Source organism: Anopheles cruzii, chromosome 3, assembly GCF_943734635.1.
Source record: "Anopheles cruzii chromosome 3, idAnoCruzAS_RS32_06, whole genome shotgun sequence".
In the NCBI taxonomy this organism is placed as follows: Eukaryota; Metazoa; Arthropoda; class Insecta; order Diptera; family Culicidae; genus Anopheles; species Anopheles cruzii.
The window spans coordinates 71,809,113-71,826,122 of record NC_069145.1 but is presented as its reverse complement, the minus strand read 5'-3'; the positions used below and the strand labels follow the sequence as shown (position 1 = coordinate 71,826,122).

The 17,010-nt window shown below is 53.8% G+C and overlaps 1 protein-coding gene across 2 annotated transcripts; it reads left to right on the top strand.

Annotated features, from left to right (window-relative positions):
* The first annotated feature begins 552 nt into the window (after nt 1-552).
* Nucleotides 553-15,970, top strand: LOC128272488 (E3 ubiquitin-protein ligase MIB2). Of its 2 annotated transcripts, XM_053010309.1 has the most exons (6): nt 553-610; nt 9,424-9,763; nt 12,526-12,827; nt 12,913-13,567; nt 13,640-15,361; nt 15,425-15,970. In XM_053010309.1, exons 1-6 carry the CDS (start codon nt 553-555, stop codon nt 15,852-15,854), a joined length of 3,507 nt encoding a protein of 1,168 aa, XP_052866269.1. In that variant the 3' UTR covers nt 15,855-15,970. The 2 variants fall into 2 exon arrangements, with proteins under 2 accessions (XP_052866269.1, XP_052866268.1); XM_053010308.1 differs by having other exon boundaries at nt 13,640-15,970.
* The last annotated feature ends 1,040 nt before the right edge of the window (nt 15,971-17,010 follow it).

The following is a 17,010-nucleotide window of genomic DNA, read 5'->3' as shown; positions in this document are numbered from 1 at the left end:
CGACGGCACAAGGTCACGTCACCCATCAGAGCCGGCGTGTTCGGTGTGTGTGCGGACACCAGCCGACGCCACGGCGAGACGATTGACCGACGACCGTCGCTGGTTCCCTAAGGGGGCTCGGGGAACCGGGTGTGGCCAGCAAACGCTGTGAACTCGTCATCGACATCTCGTTGACCCATCAAATGTGTGAGTTAATTCGATTTGCTCGTCGTCCGGCCAGACTCCCCAGGCGCCCGCCGTCACAGCATGGCGCTGGCGACGACGCCCCGAATTTACGAACTTTAATTACTCATAATTTTTCAATTACGTCGAAACCCGTCCGATGGTCTTGCCGTCCTGACAGTGTCTTTGCATTTTCTGTGTTTTGCAGTTGCCGTTGCCGTTGCCGCTGTCCCCGTGCCCGCGTGTGTGTCGATGTTCATCTCGTGCGGCTGAGTGGAATCTCGTGCGGAAGCTGAACCTCTGCGGCCCCCCTCCAAACGGGTGGTGGTCCAACAACCCGGCCGGGACCCGCGGCGTGAAGATACGGCGACGACGACGGCGGCCAGCGCCATGCTAGCACCGGGCATTCGCGTCGCCCGCGGTCCCGACTGGATCTGGCAGGATCAAGGTAAGGATGCGCGCCGAAACGGGAGATCTGTTTTCCATTCGCCGCCACGCGGTGTGTCGTAGTCTGTCTGGTGCCGCCGTCGGGTTGCTCGAGGGCGATTGTCTGAGTCCGCAAGCCAGAGCTTGTCTAAAATTAGTTCGCCCAGATCGACGGGGTTGTTTGCGCCGTGCGCCGCGCGATGTCGCCTTCGGTAACTTCGGTGCTTCGCAGAAACTCTGAAACCCTCTGGCGATGAACTGGCTGGCGATCATCTATTTTCATCTGGCTGTCGACAGCGCGGAAAAGGTGCCTGGAGTGCATCAGAACAGCCCGCGTCTTCTTCGGTTCGGTGGCGCAGTAGAACCCCCGGGGCCCGTTCTCGACGACGACGATCATGAATTTATATCTGAAACGAACCAGAAACACGAACCGTGCGCCGTCGTGGGATGTTTAGAGAAAGGTTTTCGGTAAACAAACTTACCATCAGGCGGAACTCTAGAGGGCGCGCGCGTGTGTGTTGGTGGCCTTGGTGTGCCTCCACGCGGTGTGTGTCCCGTGATGGGTGCCATCCCTTGGTAGGGGTTAAAGAGGGCAGAACCAACAATGGTCAGGATTCAGAAAACTATAGGGTGATCCGTCAAATGTTTGGATTTTACCGGTTACTTCATTTTTAAAACGTCAAACTTCGTTCTAGAAATTGTAAACATTTAGTAAAAACCTCAACATTTACGAAATGAGACACTTTACGCTTACAGAAAATGAGGAAATATTAAAAACTTATTGCCAAAGACGTGAGTCTTCAACTCAAACTGGGACTTATCGTATTATTTTATCGTCGTATTTAAAGCTCGGAAAACCCACACATCACGTGCAAGAGAAGCCAATGCACCCATCACAACGAGTGACGGTTGGTGCGGATTTTGGTCCGAGAAATATTGGCTGATTAACCAATTCTTCGATGAAATTGAAGTTGAAAACTTGGACGATGATTTGGTTTCAACAGGACTGAGCTTCGTGCCCCATACAGCGACAGCCACAGCCGATATTTTCAAAATGAAGTTTGACATTTATTGTCAAGTAATCGGTAGTTTTAAATCAGAACACTAGATGTCCCACCCTATAGATTCAATCGACCAGTCTTGCATTTACCTTCCTAAGTAACGGCCAGAACAGAGTGCAGTGACGATCGGATTTCCGAACCAATAAATGGAGTAATCGAAAAAGTCGCTGCCTCTCGACGACCAATAATGATGATGATGATGATAAATGGTTGACATCAGTTTTGTGGCCCTAGAACAGGAAGATTCGCGACACAAACCCATTCTCGATCGAACACAAGTGACGAACAAAAGCCATCACAACCTGTTGAACTCACATGCCGTATCAGACACGAGACTCACCGAGTTGTCTTTTGTGCCGTGGCATTTTCATGATGTTGAGGGCATGGCAAAACGGCTTGTTTTGAAAGGAGCTGAAGGGTTCGCGAAGGATCTAACCAAAGTTACAGTTTTTTTTAGTGACTCTTGCCTGTAAATCCTACTCACGGCACGGCAGACTCGCATAAAAGCACCCTTCCGATGGCGGCCCCCACGAGCACTTGCTTCGCTCCGCGCAAATGGGGAATAAAGGACCGCCTTAATGGAGTGTTTAAGTATCTCCGACCCGACCGCGCCAGCCGTGCCCTATTGCTTCCAAAATGCGCGTTGTTTCTGTTGATGGGGAATATAAAATTTACGGCTCGATGCGGCGTTGTGTTGTCGATTTTTCCATCGATACGCTTGCGACAGGGGTTCCGTTTTCTCGGGTCTTCTCCTTTTCATATCTGCTTTCCGTTCCGCTCACGGAAAACCCTTCTCAGAAAATTCGGAAGATCGGCACAGCCAAACAAACCCGAGCCGAGAGTCGCCCACGGGGAAAGGCCAACTTCCTTTGGGAGAGACCGCGGCCCCTTTCGGTCTGGTTCTCGTCTTCGGTGGGCGTGCCCGCGCGGTACTTTGACCTCCCGCACAACAGAGAGTACCCCTTTAGGGTTTGTTTGGGAAATTTTCAAGGCTGTGCAGCAGCAGTCGTCGAGGGTCCTAACCGCCCGGGCCCGGGCCTGGCCACCATCAGCGGAAGCAGCGTTGATGGTTTTTTCCTGCGGGATTTCAGCTTTTCACGCGCCCGACCCGGGCGCGTTATATTTTGTTTCGATTTTGTTTGCGTACCCCGGGCTCCTACCTCTCTCTGTCGCGGGGTCCTAGCGGTCCCAGGAGGTTGGCAGACACAGGAAGTCAGTCAAACTTTCCGGCCAGAGTTTGTGGGTTTTGGGATTTTTTCCGCCTTTTGGTTCGCTTGCTTTTGGGTTCCCACTGCAGCACTCCAGGAGTCATCTGGTCTCCACATTGCTCGGCGCACGCACCCGGGGTCGGCTTTTCCGGGTTACGGGTTTTCTCGTTTCGATACGCCACGGACGGGCTTTTGCATAATTTGATCGTTTCCGGAGTTTTTGATCCGTCCTTTTTGCGGGGTCAGTCTGATTAGTCCCCGCGGGGTAAGCGATCGTCCTAAACTGCTACGAAATCAATCTATGGAAAATCGCGTCCCATTTCCCTATCGCGGCGCACCGATCTTAATTGCTGGCCAAGTTTCTTCGCCTGGTTTCGCTTTTCGAACTATAAGGAACCATCTCAAGTAAGGGTTCAGGTTTTTTAGGTCGGCAAACGAATGCCTCATATTAGGGACTTGTGACTCACCGAAGGCGACACGAGCGGCTTGCGTGACCACCCCACACCAAGTCCCTTTCCTTCCTTCATTGGCTTCCCGATTGGGTTCGGGGTCCAAATTGGAACGTTTATATTTGTTCCAAAAATTAAAATATTTCTTTTCCTTAATTCTCATTCAATTCGGTCGTCGCGTAAGGAAAAACAGTTGGCCGTCTCCAAAAACGGGTCACATGCTTTCGTGTGTTTGTTGTTGCGTCGTTGTCCGATTTAAATCTCGTCGGCCACCGGCCACAGACCAACAACATATCGTGCCGCAAGCCTGTAAGCTGTTGGATTTGTTTGCGGACTTCCTACGGATTCTAAGTGTGTGTTGCGTGTCGTTCGCTGTAAAGCGTGGGATCCTGGATCCCTGCGTCCTCTGGTTGGGCGTGTGCCAGTCCCGCAACCATATGGCACAGTTTGGCGACGTCACGTCAGGGCGCCGCCGGCGTCGGTCTATATTTGCACGTCATTATTTCGGAAGTGGTCCGCCGCCGGTTGGTGTGATAATTAGAAAAGTTGTCCATCGATCTTTTCCGCTACACATAGCAAAAAGGAGTCACGTGTTGAATGGCTGTAGGTTTCAGTTCCCGACTCGATTGTGTAAGGTTTGTTTTATTAAAAGCGGTCCGATTGGTCATTTTGCCGCTAGAGAATTTAGTATTGTGATATTTAATTTTCCATCCCGATGCAAATGGGTTAGTAGTTCCCAACCAATTAAAATAAAATTATCGCTTCTCTCGGCTGCAGCAAAAACGGCCAAAAGCGACTATGCAATCGTCAGTTTAGGCGGAGAATGGCAAAGGCTGGCCACCCGCCGGCCCGAATATTGCGAGATGGTTCGCTAATCGCTCGAAAGTAGCGTTCGGGTGGGAACTTTGGCAACCCGGTGTTGATGTGTAACTTTCGCTATCACACAACAGTGTGCCGCAACAAGCCCCCGTTTTCGCTTTCGCACACGACCCCGGCCCGGCCCGGCCCAGTGCACATTAGGTTTAGTCGGGGTTTTTTTGACGCTTACATAAAAGTGCACATTACATGCGCCGCGTGTGTGAGTTGCACCGAAGCTGTAACCAACCCGGTTACGACCCCCGCGGTCCACGCACGGCTGACTCTCGCCGTTTATCGGTATGCTTAACACCCTTATGGTTGGCCCAAACTTCCGAGTCACTTTGCGTCACTTCCTTCTCCTTGTCGTGTCGTGTCGCATGCAAATATGGGTGGCCATGGGCATCCGTGTGCCGATGGCGTAACGCGCGCGTCTCCCCCGGTAAAACTTTCTCCGCCCATGCACGACGACGCACGCACGCATTTGTCAGGGTTCCTCCTTGCCCAGAGCACCGTGTCACGTGGCGCACGGAAAACACGTGAATCTTCTTGAGGCCGGGTTCCGCACGAGAAACCACTAATCTGCTGACATTACTAGTTTCCCATACCTTTTCGTGTCCACTCCCAGTAATCAGCGGCTTTCGATTGCAACTCACAAACCGTTCGTTGGCGGCCGTTGAGTTCCGGTCAAGGTTCGCTCGGAATACTCGCAACCTTCCACCGGGGAAGGTCAACCCGGGAGAGGCGGGGGGCTAGCAGGAAATAAAAATAGTAAATAGTCCCGCGACGCGGTGAACCTAAACATTGTCGCAGCCGAACTCTGGCACTTGACCTCGGTGTGTGGATCAATTTGAAGTTTAAAATAAAAATCCCAAAATCAATACTGCAGATGTGGTGGCTTCCGCTGTTCCGGTGGCCTCGGTTCGGTTGTGAGCTCCGGGCCCTCCGGGGAGGGATTTGGGAACGTATTTTATTTTGTGGCGCACCGTCGGCACCGCCACTGCAGTGGGGATGAATTTTTGAGTATGGCGCAACAGGATTTGTGCCGGCCCGCAAAATCCCTGCCGAACGGGCAGGGACACATGTATCATACAAGGCAACGTTCAGCCGTTCAATGGCCCGCAAGTTTCTCGGGGTGCTGCTGCGGACTTCTTTACGTGTCGGTGCTGCTGCTGCTAGGGCGACAGAGGGCCTCTCGTAATTAGGAGATTCTATTTCTGGCACTCCGGAGTCGCCGCGCAAAAGACTTTGCTCGCTTAGTACTCGGTACCCGCGGGAACCGCCTGAGAGAGACAGTGAGGCGATTATTCGCCACTGGTATCAATCAAGAAAACATCGTTTTAGTGGCTGTTCCAAGAAGCCTGTTGGCCTTTTATCGACGTTCAATTGCAGCGAGTGAGAGAGAAGAAAACACAAACACGAAATGTTAAACATCAACATGTTGTTCGAAAGGTCATCCGAGAAGTGATCGGTAGCAACAGAAAAAACAAAGAATTGAACCATCAAGCCATTAGAAGCCAATTAACGCGTGTTCCGAGAAGCAGTAATTGACCTGCCGCTTTTCGAATAAGGCTCTGTAAGTAGAGAGGCCTTAGAGTCAAATTTTTTCAAACGTTTTTCAAATGCAACGCAGCCTCTCACACTCAGTACAGATGCCGTTTGTTTTTCAACATCGTATTGGCGAATTTAGTTTATTTTCGTTATGTTTATCGAAAGCTATATTAATCCTACTCTTGTCCGGATAATTGGTTTTATCCTCTGCTTTTGGTGTCCAAGAAATGGTGCCTTTTTATAAGACTATAATTGATTGATTGATCTGGAGTAGGAACATCTTTGTTAAAAGCTGCACAAACCTATTTCCTACTTAACTTACTGAGTCTAAACCTAACTGTTTGCAATTTACTAACTAAAGGATGTTTACTGAATTTCTCTTTTTAATGCAAACAGATTTAGTTTACTTTTACTTGCTTTACTAACTTATTTCATGATTAAGATTGATAAGATTGAAGAAGTTTAAGATTGATTTTAGAAACCTGTTCTGAATTATTTCGAGTTTCTTTTTGTTTGATAGAGATACTTTACTGCCATAACCTTTTTTGAAAACATTTACATTTAATGTTTAATATATATTTTTCGCTATGATAATTTTAATGTATTAATTAATTCATCTTTTGCTTAGGCGTAAACGAACTATTATCCAATTAATGTTAAACTTTTGAGATCCTGGACCCATACCAATGTAAGAGTTGTCCAATGTTTACTTTTACTTTCAAATTATTATAAGCAGAGTGAGGTTAGCTTTGGATTGACGTACATCTTGTCGATTGATGCTAAGAAAAAACAAATCAAGGATCGGCCGCGGGTCTCTCTCTCGGCGCCTGCAACTCATCGCCCAGCCCTCCCAAAACGTCTATTTGTCGTCTCGCGCGAGAGGTGTCATTTACCTTTTCACCGCCACGCATTTTCACGCACGCACGCGGCCAGAAACAGCCGTACGCGCCGAATGTGTTCCTCTGATGGGGGAACCTTCTCCAGTCTGTCTCGTACCACCGTGACTGACACCGCAAGGAGCAACAGATCCCGCGAAGTGGCCATGTGTGGTTACGGCAGACCCCCCGATCTTTACGTGGTTTACGCGCCGGCTGCCGGTCCTCCCCTGTCGATCCTTCGCGTTACCCTACACGTACGTTCGCTGCGTACGGTACAAGTCCCATCCCTCAAATAGTGTCACCGTGGGTTATTTTTAAACGCCCGCCGGCTAGGTTTTTTCAAAAGGGCGCGCGCGCGTGCCATCGGAAAATGTCGTCAGCCCTGGTCCCGCTCGTCTGGTGTCCCAGTGCCCATACGGCAGACGGGTGACGGTGCTTCCGCCCCGAAAGCGCGATTCTGTGTCCACAATCGAGGGGGAATCCACACGAAGATCTCGCCTCACAGGAAATGCCTGAGGCGAAGATATTTTTGTGCTGCCGCCCCCTGTCAGCTGCTGTGTTGGCCGGGTGCGTGGCATAAAATGGGGTTCCTGGAACCTCGTTCTCGCTATCTCGGAACCCGGCCGGTAACCTCTGCTTGGATGATCGTGCTCGAACTCGTCGGAATGATCGAACCGGACGGCCCATCTGGCGTCTGGCGGCTGCTGTTGGGGGTTGTTGACTTCCACCGCCACTTCCCTCGACGATCACCTTCCACAAATGATTCGGCGCCGGCGAAGATCCACCGCGAACGAGTTTTGTTCCGTTTTAATGGTCGCCGCTCGCTGCTGGTCCGTCTTGTGGTCTCGCTTGTTTCGGGATTTCCCAAGATCGTGCCGATTTTGCCGATGTTTGCCGATTGCATTTAGCGGCCACGACACGGTCCTTCTTTCTCTCTCTTTTGCGCGCGCGGCTCAGTGTCGCTGCGATGGTGTTTTCTGGTCGAGATGTTTTTTGTGTGTCCCATACTAGGTTCCGGTGCCTTACTAACACTCCGGTGGGCGCTCCATTTTCCCGGAATCTTGTGTGCTGTGTTTCATTGGAAAACCCCCGATTCCGCCGGTCCGGAAAACAGACGGAAAACAGCAATTTGACTATTGTTTTTATCCTTTCTTTCTGTTTTGAACGAAAACACTCTGGCGCCATTACGCGATCCGTTACAAAAACATGACCAACACAATGATAAAGGGCTTCGGCGAATCGGCGGCATCGTTGGGAAGTCCTTGCGGTGCTCGGTAGTACTTCTGGTGATTAATGGCGAAGCGGCCCACTTCTTCTTCGCTGCCTGCGGTATCAGTTTTGTGTCTGCGATCGACGAGGGCGCAGGGTTTTCCCAGCGAGTTCTCTGACGAGACGCACAGCAAGTCATTGGTCTGTTCCGAGGACCGAAGAAATTGGTGCAAATTTGCTGATTCCACTGTAGGTGGTGGTCAATTGGTTTCTGTCGGGGTCCTAGAGGGCCGCGATCGCACCGTTTTTGGTTGGTTTTTTGGGCTCCCCGGGAGTTCACATCCGATTCTGTCGTCATCGTTCACGGCGATTGACGTCACCGAAAGTCCACCAGGTGCTCGATCGATAAACCGGGGGCCCGACGAAGAATCTCGTTTACGTCGACGATGGCCTTCTCTCGTGCGGTCCGATCCGTGTTCCTTCCAGTCATTGTTTCCCAGGGAGCAGTGATTTTTTTATTGCGCCAATTCTTAGTTCCGTCGCTGGGGCGACCCCTATCGGGGGGGTTCCGGCTATTACCCCCCCCCCCCCCCCATCCCGGATCGATGGCATCGAGGACCTTGTCCGAAGGTCCTAGTACCGGTGTGCGTGTTTATGTTTCGGCCGGTATTTTTTTTCGTTCGGCCGGTTTCCGGAGTGGCCCGGTGCCGAAGGATGAGATAGAAAGTCCACACGCAGCGCGCGACAACAAGGGCCAGAAACTGGGACGCAACACGCACAAAAAGAACCTTGCACTTCACGACGCCCGGCCCCGGCCTCGGATGTACGGCAGCGACGGGACGGGACGGGTGGTGACCCCACCGGTGTTGCCTTCCTTCCCGGGCGGAAGACGGAGAACGGAATTGACTTGACTAATGATGCCGCCGCGGGTCCCTCGGGCGGCGGCCCGCAAGACGTCGGGCGGGAGTAGTGACTTGCTGTCTGTTTTGTTTCTCTTTCTCCACTCGCTCTCTCTCTCTTTCTGTCACTCGCCTTATCTCGTCCGGCCTGGCCTCTTTCGCTCTCGCTCGTTCCGGCACGAGGAGTCGTCACTACGTCACGATCGATGGTCCCCCGACACGGGCGCGCTCCCCAAACCAATAGAGATCTCTCCCGTTCGCTCGCTCTCTCGCTCCTTCTTGCGGCGCGCCGTTAGTTTGGCGCGCCGATGACTCGCAGCTACGCAAACACCGCGAGAGCTCCGGCGGTCGGGAAGATGCAGCGCAAATGTTAATCGATCGTGAGGCTCGAGCGCGTACGGTCGCGATATTCGGTCGGAGCCGCTCTCTAGTGGCCAGTGAGAGTGAAGAAACATAAAGAGGTGAACGTTGTTACTGGGATTCCGTGTGCTAGTCGGGAGAAAGTGTCCGGTGGTAAAAGTTTGGCAAATCTTAGTTCCGGTTGTTGGGGTTTTTTGCGTTTGTCTTGAGATTGGTGTTGGCCATCCCTAAGAGGTAAATAGTTTTTTGAGTGAGTGGAACTTGACAGTGGCCTCGGCGTAAAACAATAGATAGTTTGAAAGGCTTGTGGCGCGTGATGTAACCAATTCTCTCCCTGTTCTCTCGGTTCTTTCCCCTCAACGCAGACGACGGCGAAGGACATGTCGGTACGCTGTGCGAAATAGGACGCTCCGGATCGACGCACTCGCCGGACAAGACGGTGGTGGTTAACTGGGACTCGGGCCACCGGACCAACTACCGGGTCGGCTACCACAAGCAGTACGATCTGATCGTGATCGACAACGCCCAGATCGGCGTCAAGCACCCGAACATCATCTGCGACGGGTGCTCGAAGGCGGGCATCGCCGGGATCCGGTTCCGGTGCGCCGAGTGCCCGTACTACGACCTGTGCGCCACGTGCTACGGGAACGACGTGCACGACCTCGAGCATCCCTTCATCCGCTTCCAGACGGCCAACTCTGTCGGGTAAGTAGTGGTCGGGATGTAGTCAATTTGTCACCAAGAATTGCCACATTTTTCCCACGCCGCTCTGACTTAGTGACATTCTAAATTAAAGTTTTTAAATTTTACTTTTCTTCAAAATACTTCATACACAAAATACGAAATCTGTATTTTTTGCGTCAATAATTAGGCCGAACGAAAGTAGTCCGACCATTTTGAAACTACCTTGCATTGTGCCTCGGGCGGCCACCAACCCGGTAGCGGCCGTCCGAACCTGAGCCCCGATGCTTCATTAGCATAACCGCATAGAACGTCCGCGTTCTGCGGCCACCTCGGAGACCTCGTTTGAGGTCTCCGCCGGTCAATAGCCCTACATTTCGGGGTGATACACACCGAACGACGAACGACAACCATCGACGTCGATGGTGGTGGGTTAATGGTTGCGCCCCATCGGGGGAAGTACCTTTTTTCCGGTGGCCCCATTAACCCGTGGGGGGTCAGCCGAACCTTGGGCGCGCGCGCGCAACGGGGAAAATCCCGCCGGCAGGAAATTGTCACCCACTAGTCGCGACCTCTCCCGGACGAAGCAGGGCCATCCGAGCCGCCCTGTGTCGAGTCGAGGCAGCCTTGTGTCTCGAAGTGGCAGCCCACTTGAACAGCGCGGCGGTGACTTTATTTATCCGCCCCGTTACGGAAATTTCACTTTACGACGCGGCCCCGGCTCGTTAAAGGCTCGCAGAAGGCGGTGGCGGCGGGTGCGCAAGCACGTTTCTCTGCAGTTTCTGCAATTGCGCGCGGCTCGAGTGCAGTGCATGGCGCAATTTTGCGGCCTCCGGTTTATTGTTATTGTGCGGGTTTTCCCAAACCTCGATTATCGCCCCGAGAGAGGGTCGGCGGCTACACGTCGTCGTCGGCGTCTACGAGTGCCGTTAGCCAACACCCAGTTACTCCCCAGGTCTTGCCCTGCCCGGTCAGATCAGCGATCTAGAACTTCGAAGCCTTTTGAGAGGTTCGCCTCAAGCATTCGCCGGGTTCCATAGGTCCCCCGGCATCATCGGTGTGCCCGCGAGGTTCACGGTCGCCACCAGCAGCAGCATCATCAGAGTCATCAGCGCACAAAAATGTCGGAATAGGCGGAACGGCAGACTGGTTTTCACAAAAACAACCATAAACCGAACCGCTTGCCCCGATGGTTAGGGGCCAATCATTGGTCCGCGCATATCTGGGAAAACCCGCGAGAAACACTGTGGAGCTGCTGACTGCGACGGCCACCACCACCAGCACAACCTCTTGAAACCTCGTTCCGTCCCGACATATGATCTCGGGGCGCTGATCGATGTCTATTGCGTCAACGACGGTGCTTTGTGCCGTGTCCGCGCCGCGAATTCGAATTCGACTTCGAGTGTTCTTTTGTTGACTGTGGAAAGTTGTTTGCCACACCGCAATTGTTGTGAGTACCTTCAAGAAAGGAGCAGTAAAAAATGGTTATAATTGGACAACAACGGACGTCAGGAATAAAAACTTGTGCTGAATCGCGCGGCATGTCGAGTCACAGGATCCCGGATGATCTGTGGTGCAGAACCGAGCACCCGAAGAGGGGTTCACTTTTTTTCGAAATCCAGTCAGACTTCCGTGGGATTTTTTGCGTTTCACCCCGCGAGGTCAGTTCCGGCGTGAGTAAGCAAGTGCAGCGCACAATATGAATCAACCGGCCTTAACACATGACAATGTGACCCGTTTTTCTAAGTGTCTACTTTGTTAATTATAGTTGTCAAGGAAACGCGTCTGACGCTGAACTCACTTCACGTAGGTAACGTCGTAACGGCAACGTCTTAACACCTTGATAATGTTTATTGTTTTCGAAAAAACAAATCACTTGGAGACATTCTGGCGACGAGGACATCCATTTCTCCGATCGCAGATGGCGAAATTAAAAACCCCTTTTTTTGTTGACGGTTTTACGTCTTTCGGCCGGATCTCGCACTACGTCGAACATTTGGGCATCAAATTATTTGTGTCATCACATTGAAACTTCAAATCTTGCCGCTCATTAAATACTCACTGCGTTAGAAGTGACATTGGCGACGAGCTTTTCTCTGCCATTACGACTTTTTTGTGCGTTTCGTTTATCGATTCAGTTAGCTGCTGAAGGCAATCACCTGAAACGATAGACGCGATTGCACTGCGCACATATTGACGCTACACTTTGTGTGTTTGAGGTCTTTTGCGACTAAACTTTTTCGCTGACCGCACCCCCGGACCGAAAGAACGAACTCTTCGAGAGGGAGGAAAGTCCACACCCCGAATGACGTTTTCTCCCAAAGAACCCTCTAGCCTACTGTGTGTGTGGCTTCTCCCAAGATCTTTTGCTCCGCACCTGGTTGCCGCTTGTTTGCTTGTGGTTTTCCAAATAAATTTTAATTGTGCAGAACGCAAACGCGGCTGACCCCGGAGGAGTGATTTCCCCGTTTTCTGTTTATCTCCCTTTCGCCTTTTCCTTTCGGTCGCTTTCAATCATTTTTCGGAAGTCCCCGACAGGGCGGGCATCCATTTTCTCCCAGCCCAATGGGCCAATCGAGGCGCCGGGACGGCACGGGCCCAAGATGTTGCGGGTAGAATTTATCCGGACTTTCTCGGGCTCCGGGAACGGAAAGCCAGCCTTTATTTTCCCACAAAATTCCCCCTTTCGCACGCACTTCCTTTTACCCCGGGCGCTTGGTAGAATCTTGGACCGTGGGTTATTTATAAATTGTCACGCACTGACACTGTTCGTATCATTCTTGCAGCATCCGCGTACCGCCACGGAAGGGAGCGACGAGAGTGCAACTGAAGGGCATCTTCGTCGGTGCTCGAGTAACGCGCGGTCCCGACTGGGAATGGAATAATCAGGACGGTGGTCCAGGCAAAACGGGACGTGTAATGGAAATTCGTGGCTGGGACAACGAGTCCTGCCGTAGTGTTGCGAGCGTCGGGTGGGCTTCCGGTTCGACCAACGTGTACCGGCTCGGCCACAAGGGTAACGTCGATCTGCGGTACGTGCAGCCGGCCGTCGGTGGGTACTACTACAAGGACCACATGCCAGTATTAGGTAAGTGATGCCCAGGATTGCTCCCGGTACTTGCACGCAGCAGTATCCATCACAAGTATCTTTTCTCTCTCTCGCACCCTCTCAGGTCAACCAGAGGAACAGCAACCGGTCTCGCCCCCGGTCCGTTCCCACTTCTACGTCGGCGATCGGGTGCAAGTGAACATCTCGGAGGATCGGCTGAAAACGCTCCAGCAGGGCCACGGCGGCTGGAATCCGCGGATGGCCGAGTACCTGCCCAAGATCGGCATCGTGCACCGGATCACCGACAAGGGCGACATCCGCGTGCAGTACGAGGGCTGCGCCAACCGGTGGACGTTCCATCCGGCGGCCCTGGTGAAGATCTTTAGCTTCAACCTGGGCGACATTGTGACGTTTATCGGTGACGGGGCCAAGATGCAGCAGCTGCAGAAGGGCCACGGCGAGTGGATCGAAACGATGCACAACGTGCTGGGCAAGTCCGGGAAGGTGATAAAGATCTACAGCGACGGCGATCTGCGGGTGCAGCAGCTCGACGAGGACATGGCGTGGACGGTCAACCCGAAGTGCGTGAAGCTGGAGCGATCGTCGGTGTCGCATGCGGCCGCGACCGAGCGCTCGAACAGCATGATGGATCTGAGTAACCAGCGCACGAACGAGCACCACATGACGCCGCTGTCCGGCCTGTCCGGAAGCTCGGCCGCCGACCGGTTGGTCCGCGAAGCGTCGCAGGGCAACATGGAGTTTGTGCAGAACTATCTAGGGTAAGGTTCAACGACACGGCCGCGGCAGCTTGTGACCGTACTAAAGGTTATTTTCTCTTTCTTGACCGACAGGATGAACCAGGAAGCGGTGGATTGTGTGAGCGGTGGGAAGACGTGCCTGCAGGTGGCCGCCCACCAGGGCCACGTGGAGATGGTCAAGTACCTGCTGCTGCTCGGTGCCAACGTGAACGTCGTCGACAAGGAGGGTGATTCGACGCTGCATTACGCGGCCTTTGGCAACCAGCCGGAGGTGATGCGCGTGCTGCTGCAGCATAGTGCCAACATCGATGTGCTGAACTCGTCGCACTGCTCGGCCCTGCACATCTCCGCGCACAAGAAGCCACCGCACTGCGTGAAGGTGCTGCTCGAGTTCGGGGCGAACGTGAACGTGCAGGATGCCTACGGGGACACGGCCCTGCACGACGCCATCGGCAAGGAGAACACGGAGGTGGTGGAGCTGCTGTGTGCGTGTCCGACGCTCGATCTGACGATACGCAACAACCGTGGCTTTAACGCGCTCCACCATGCGTCGCTGAAGGGAAACGTTCACGCGGCGCGCCACATTATCCGCCTGGCACGGCAGCTGGTGAACGTGCGGAAGGACGACGGCTTTTCGGCGCTCCATCTGGCCGCCCTGAACGGCCACTCGAAGGTGGTGGAGGTGCTGGTGCAGGAGGGCCAGGCGGACGTGAACATACGGAACAATCGCAGCCAGACCCCGTTCCTGCTGGCCGTCTCGCAGGGCCACACGGCCGCGATCGAGAAGCTGGTGGACCTGGGCTGTGATATACGGGCGCGCGACGAGGACGGCGACAATGCGATGCACCTGTGCATCATCAAGAAGGCCAACCTGGTGCAGGAAGTGTCCCCGACGGACGCACCGAAGATCCACGACATCTACCGATCGCTCGTCGACACGGTCAGCGACAGTCGGTTGATGTACGCGTTGCTGTGTTTTCTCGCCAGCGAAGGTTGTCCGCTGGACGTGAATCTGAAGGGAGCCCGTGTGCTGGACTGGATAGCGAGCCCACAGATCAAGGAGATCGTCGTCGAGTACGAGCGGGCGAGATTGGCACGGGAAGCGGCCGCAGCGGCTGCTGCCACCACCATCGGGCCAATCATCTCGTCCACCGTTGATCGCTGTGGTGGTTCTTCGCGCAACAATCTGCCATCGAGCGAAGAGGACCAGCAGCAGCAGCAACTGGTGCTGAGCAACTTCGAATCGTTGAGTTTGGCCAACAGCCAACAGCAGCAACCGCCGATGGACAAACCTCAGGACGGTGGTAGTGGCAACTCGGTGGAGAACGGAAATCCGCCGATCGCCGGTCTGTTCGCCGGACCGGGCGTAAGCGGCCTGCAGCAACACACCACCGTAAGCAGCAATCCTCCGACGCCGGCGCGTCGGCATCGGGGCCACAACCGACACGATGCGACGGGCGCGGCACTCGTGACACCGCCGGCAGTGCTCGGTGCGGGCCAAAGCGGTCCGACGGACGAACCGGAGCTCCGGTTGTTCGGTGCGGAACCCGTTACCGTTACCACCTCGTCGTCGGCGGCGGCCACCGGTGATAGTAGTCTTAGTTCCGGCAACAGCAACATCATTGCCGTGCCCGTAGATAGTCCCGTGCGTTACAAGTCACCGAACAGAACCTTATCGCCGTTCGGCGGTGCGGCGGCAGCCTCGCAGAGCGACCCGACCCTGGCGACCGGGGCCCCGATCCCACCCGTTCCCGTTGGACCATCGAAGCATATCAGCCGGCGGCAGTACGTCGGCGGCGACAAGACGACGGCTTCGTCCGCGGCACCTTCGTCCGGCACCGCCGTTTCATCGCCAGTGGCCGGCAGCGGAGGAACCAGCTGCCCTGTGACCGGCGGCGGCGGAGGAGTTCCGTTTCCGTGTCTAGTGCCGCGCGAGTGCATCGTGTGCAACGAAAGCCTGCAGCTGATCGTGTTCGACCCCTGCCAGCATCAGATCGCCTGCGAAGAGTGTGGCGTGCGGATGAAAAAGTGTCTCACGTGTGGCATGCACATCGAACGGCGCGTGACGGCCGCCGGCGTGCCGCTCTACAGTGGCAAGGACGGTCGCCAACCGTCCGCCGACCGGTTGCGGTACCTGGAGAGCAAGATCATGGAGATCGAGGAAACGCACTGTTGCAGCATCTGCATGGAGCGGCGCCGCAATGTGGCGTTCCTGTGCGGGCACGGTTCGTGCTCGAAGTGTGCCGAAACGCTCAAGATTTGCCACATGTGCCGGAAGACGATCACCAAAAAGATCAACCTTTACTAAGCGGCTGCCCGGGAGCGTCCCGGGGCCCTGTAGTTACCAAAAACCGAAAAAGGAATCGCAAACGCATAGTTAGACACGCAGCGAAGGGGGGCTGATAGGGGAACGAGTGTCACGTCCCAGGCAAGTGGCAAGTGGTGGTTTTGCAGGACAAGTAGAGCGGAACACGGTCAGGGGGCCTTCCGCTCGCACAGAACCAACACAAAAAGTAACCGTTTTGTAAGTGTTCAATATTTATTTAGCATCTAAGAGCAGGTAGTTATAACTGGAACGGTTTGTGCGCCTTCGCTGGCGCTGGTCTAACGGAAAGTGAAGTCTCTGTCCCCCGTGGTGGCGCTCACAAAGAGGCGCGGCACGACGGCGGCGGCGCGGAGCTAGATAGGATTCGGAAGCAGCGAAGTTTAAATGCCCGTGCGCGAAGACCCCACAAAGCCTAGTCTCATTCGCGTATCCTGTTAGTTGTTAATTTGTCGTGTTAATTGCCGCACACAGCATCGCAATGGAAGATATAGATATATAAAAACGTTTACATTGACCGTACGTCAGGGAGTGAGTTAGTTTTGAATGACGACTATCATCCGAGATCGAATGTACACCCGGGGGCCGGGCATCGATCGTGCCGTGTTTCGTCGTGTCCCTTCGTGTCATCAAGTTTACTAGCATTATTAGCAACTCTGCGCTCAGCCCATCGTCGTCCCATCTTGTTCCACTCTCCACTGTGTAGTGCTTAAGACTTTGAGCATTATTTATTACGCCGGAGCGCACCGCGCCCTACTGCTGCCCGGGACGAACCGCTGTCGCGCGCCAGGCCCTTTCATTCGGGTCGCGTCCAAAGCACCCATATCCACCGCCACCATTCACCGTTAGTCGCCATAAACGCAGACTTGCGTCAGAGCCAGCAGACGAAGCATTGTAAATAGTGTTTACATTTCGCAACGATTTCGATAATTTATGAAACCCACCGAAAGGGAGGGTCAAGAACGTACCCGTGTCCACAATCGGGGGAAACGTACGATAAAGGAAAGATCCGCTCATTGTTGGTTTAATTGTTTTTTGTTTTGCTCCTATATTTATTTATCATGCACATTGCGCACGCAAAGTATTAACGATGTACGTACAGACTCACTTACGCTAGGCCATCGACCGTGGAGCTGTTTGC

Coding starts and splice junctions, on each gene's coding strand:
- LOC128272488 (XM_053010308.1), top strand. CDS start 553: ATGCTAGCACCGGGCATTCGCGTCGCCCGCGGTCCCGACTGGATCTGG. Junction 12,828..12,912: donor GGACCACATGCCAGTATTAG/GTAAGTGATGCC, acceptor GCACCCTCTCAG/GTCAACCAGAGGAACAGCAA. Junction 13,568..13,639: donor TTTGTGCAGAACTATCTAGG/GTAAGGTTCAAC, acceptor CTTGACCGACAG/GATGAACCAGGAAGCGGTGG.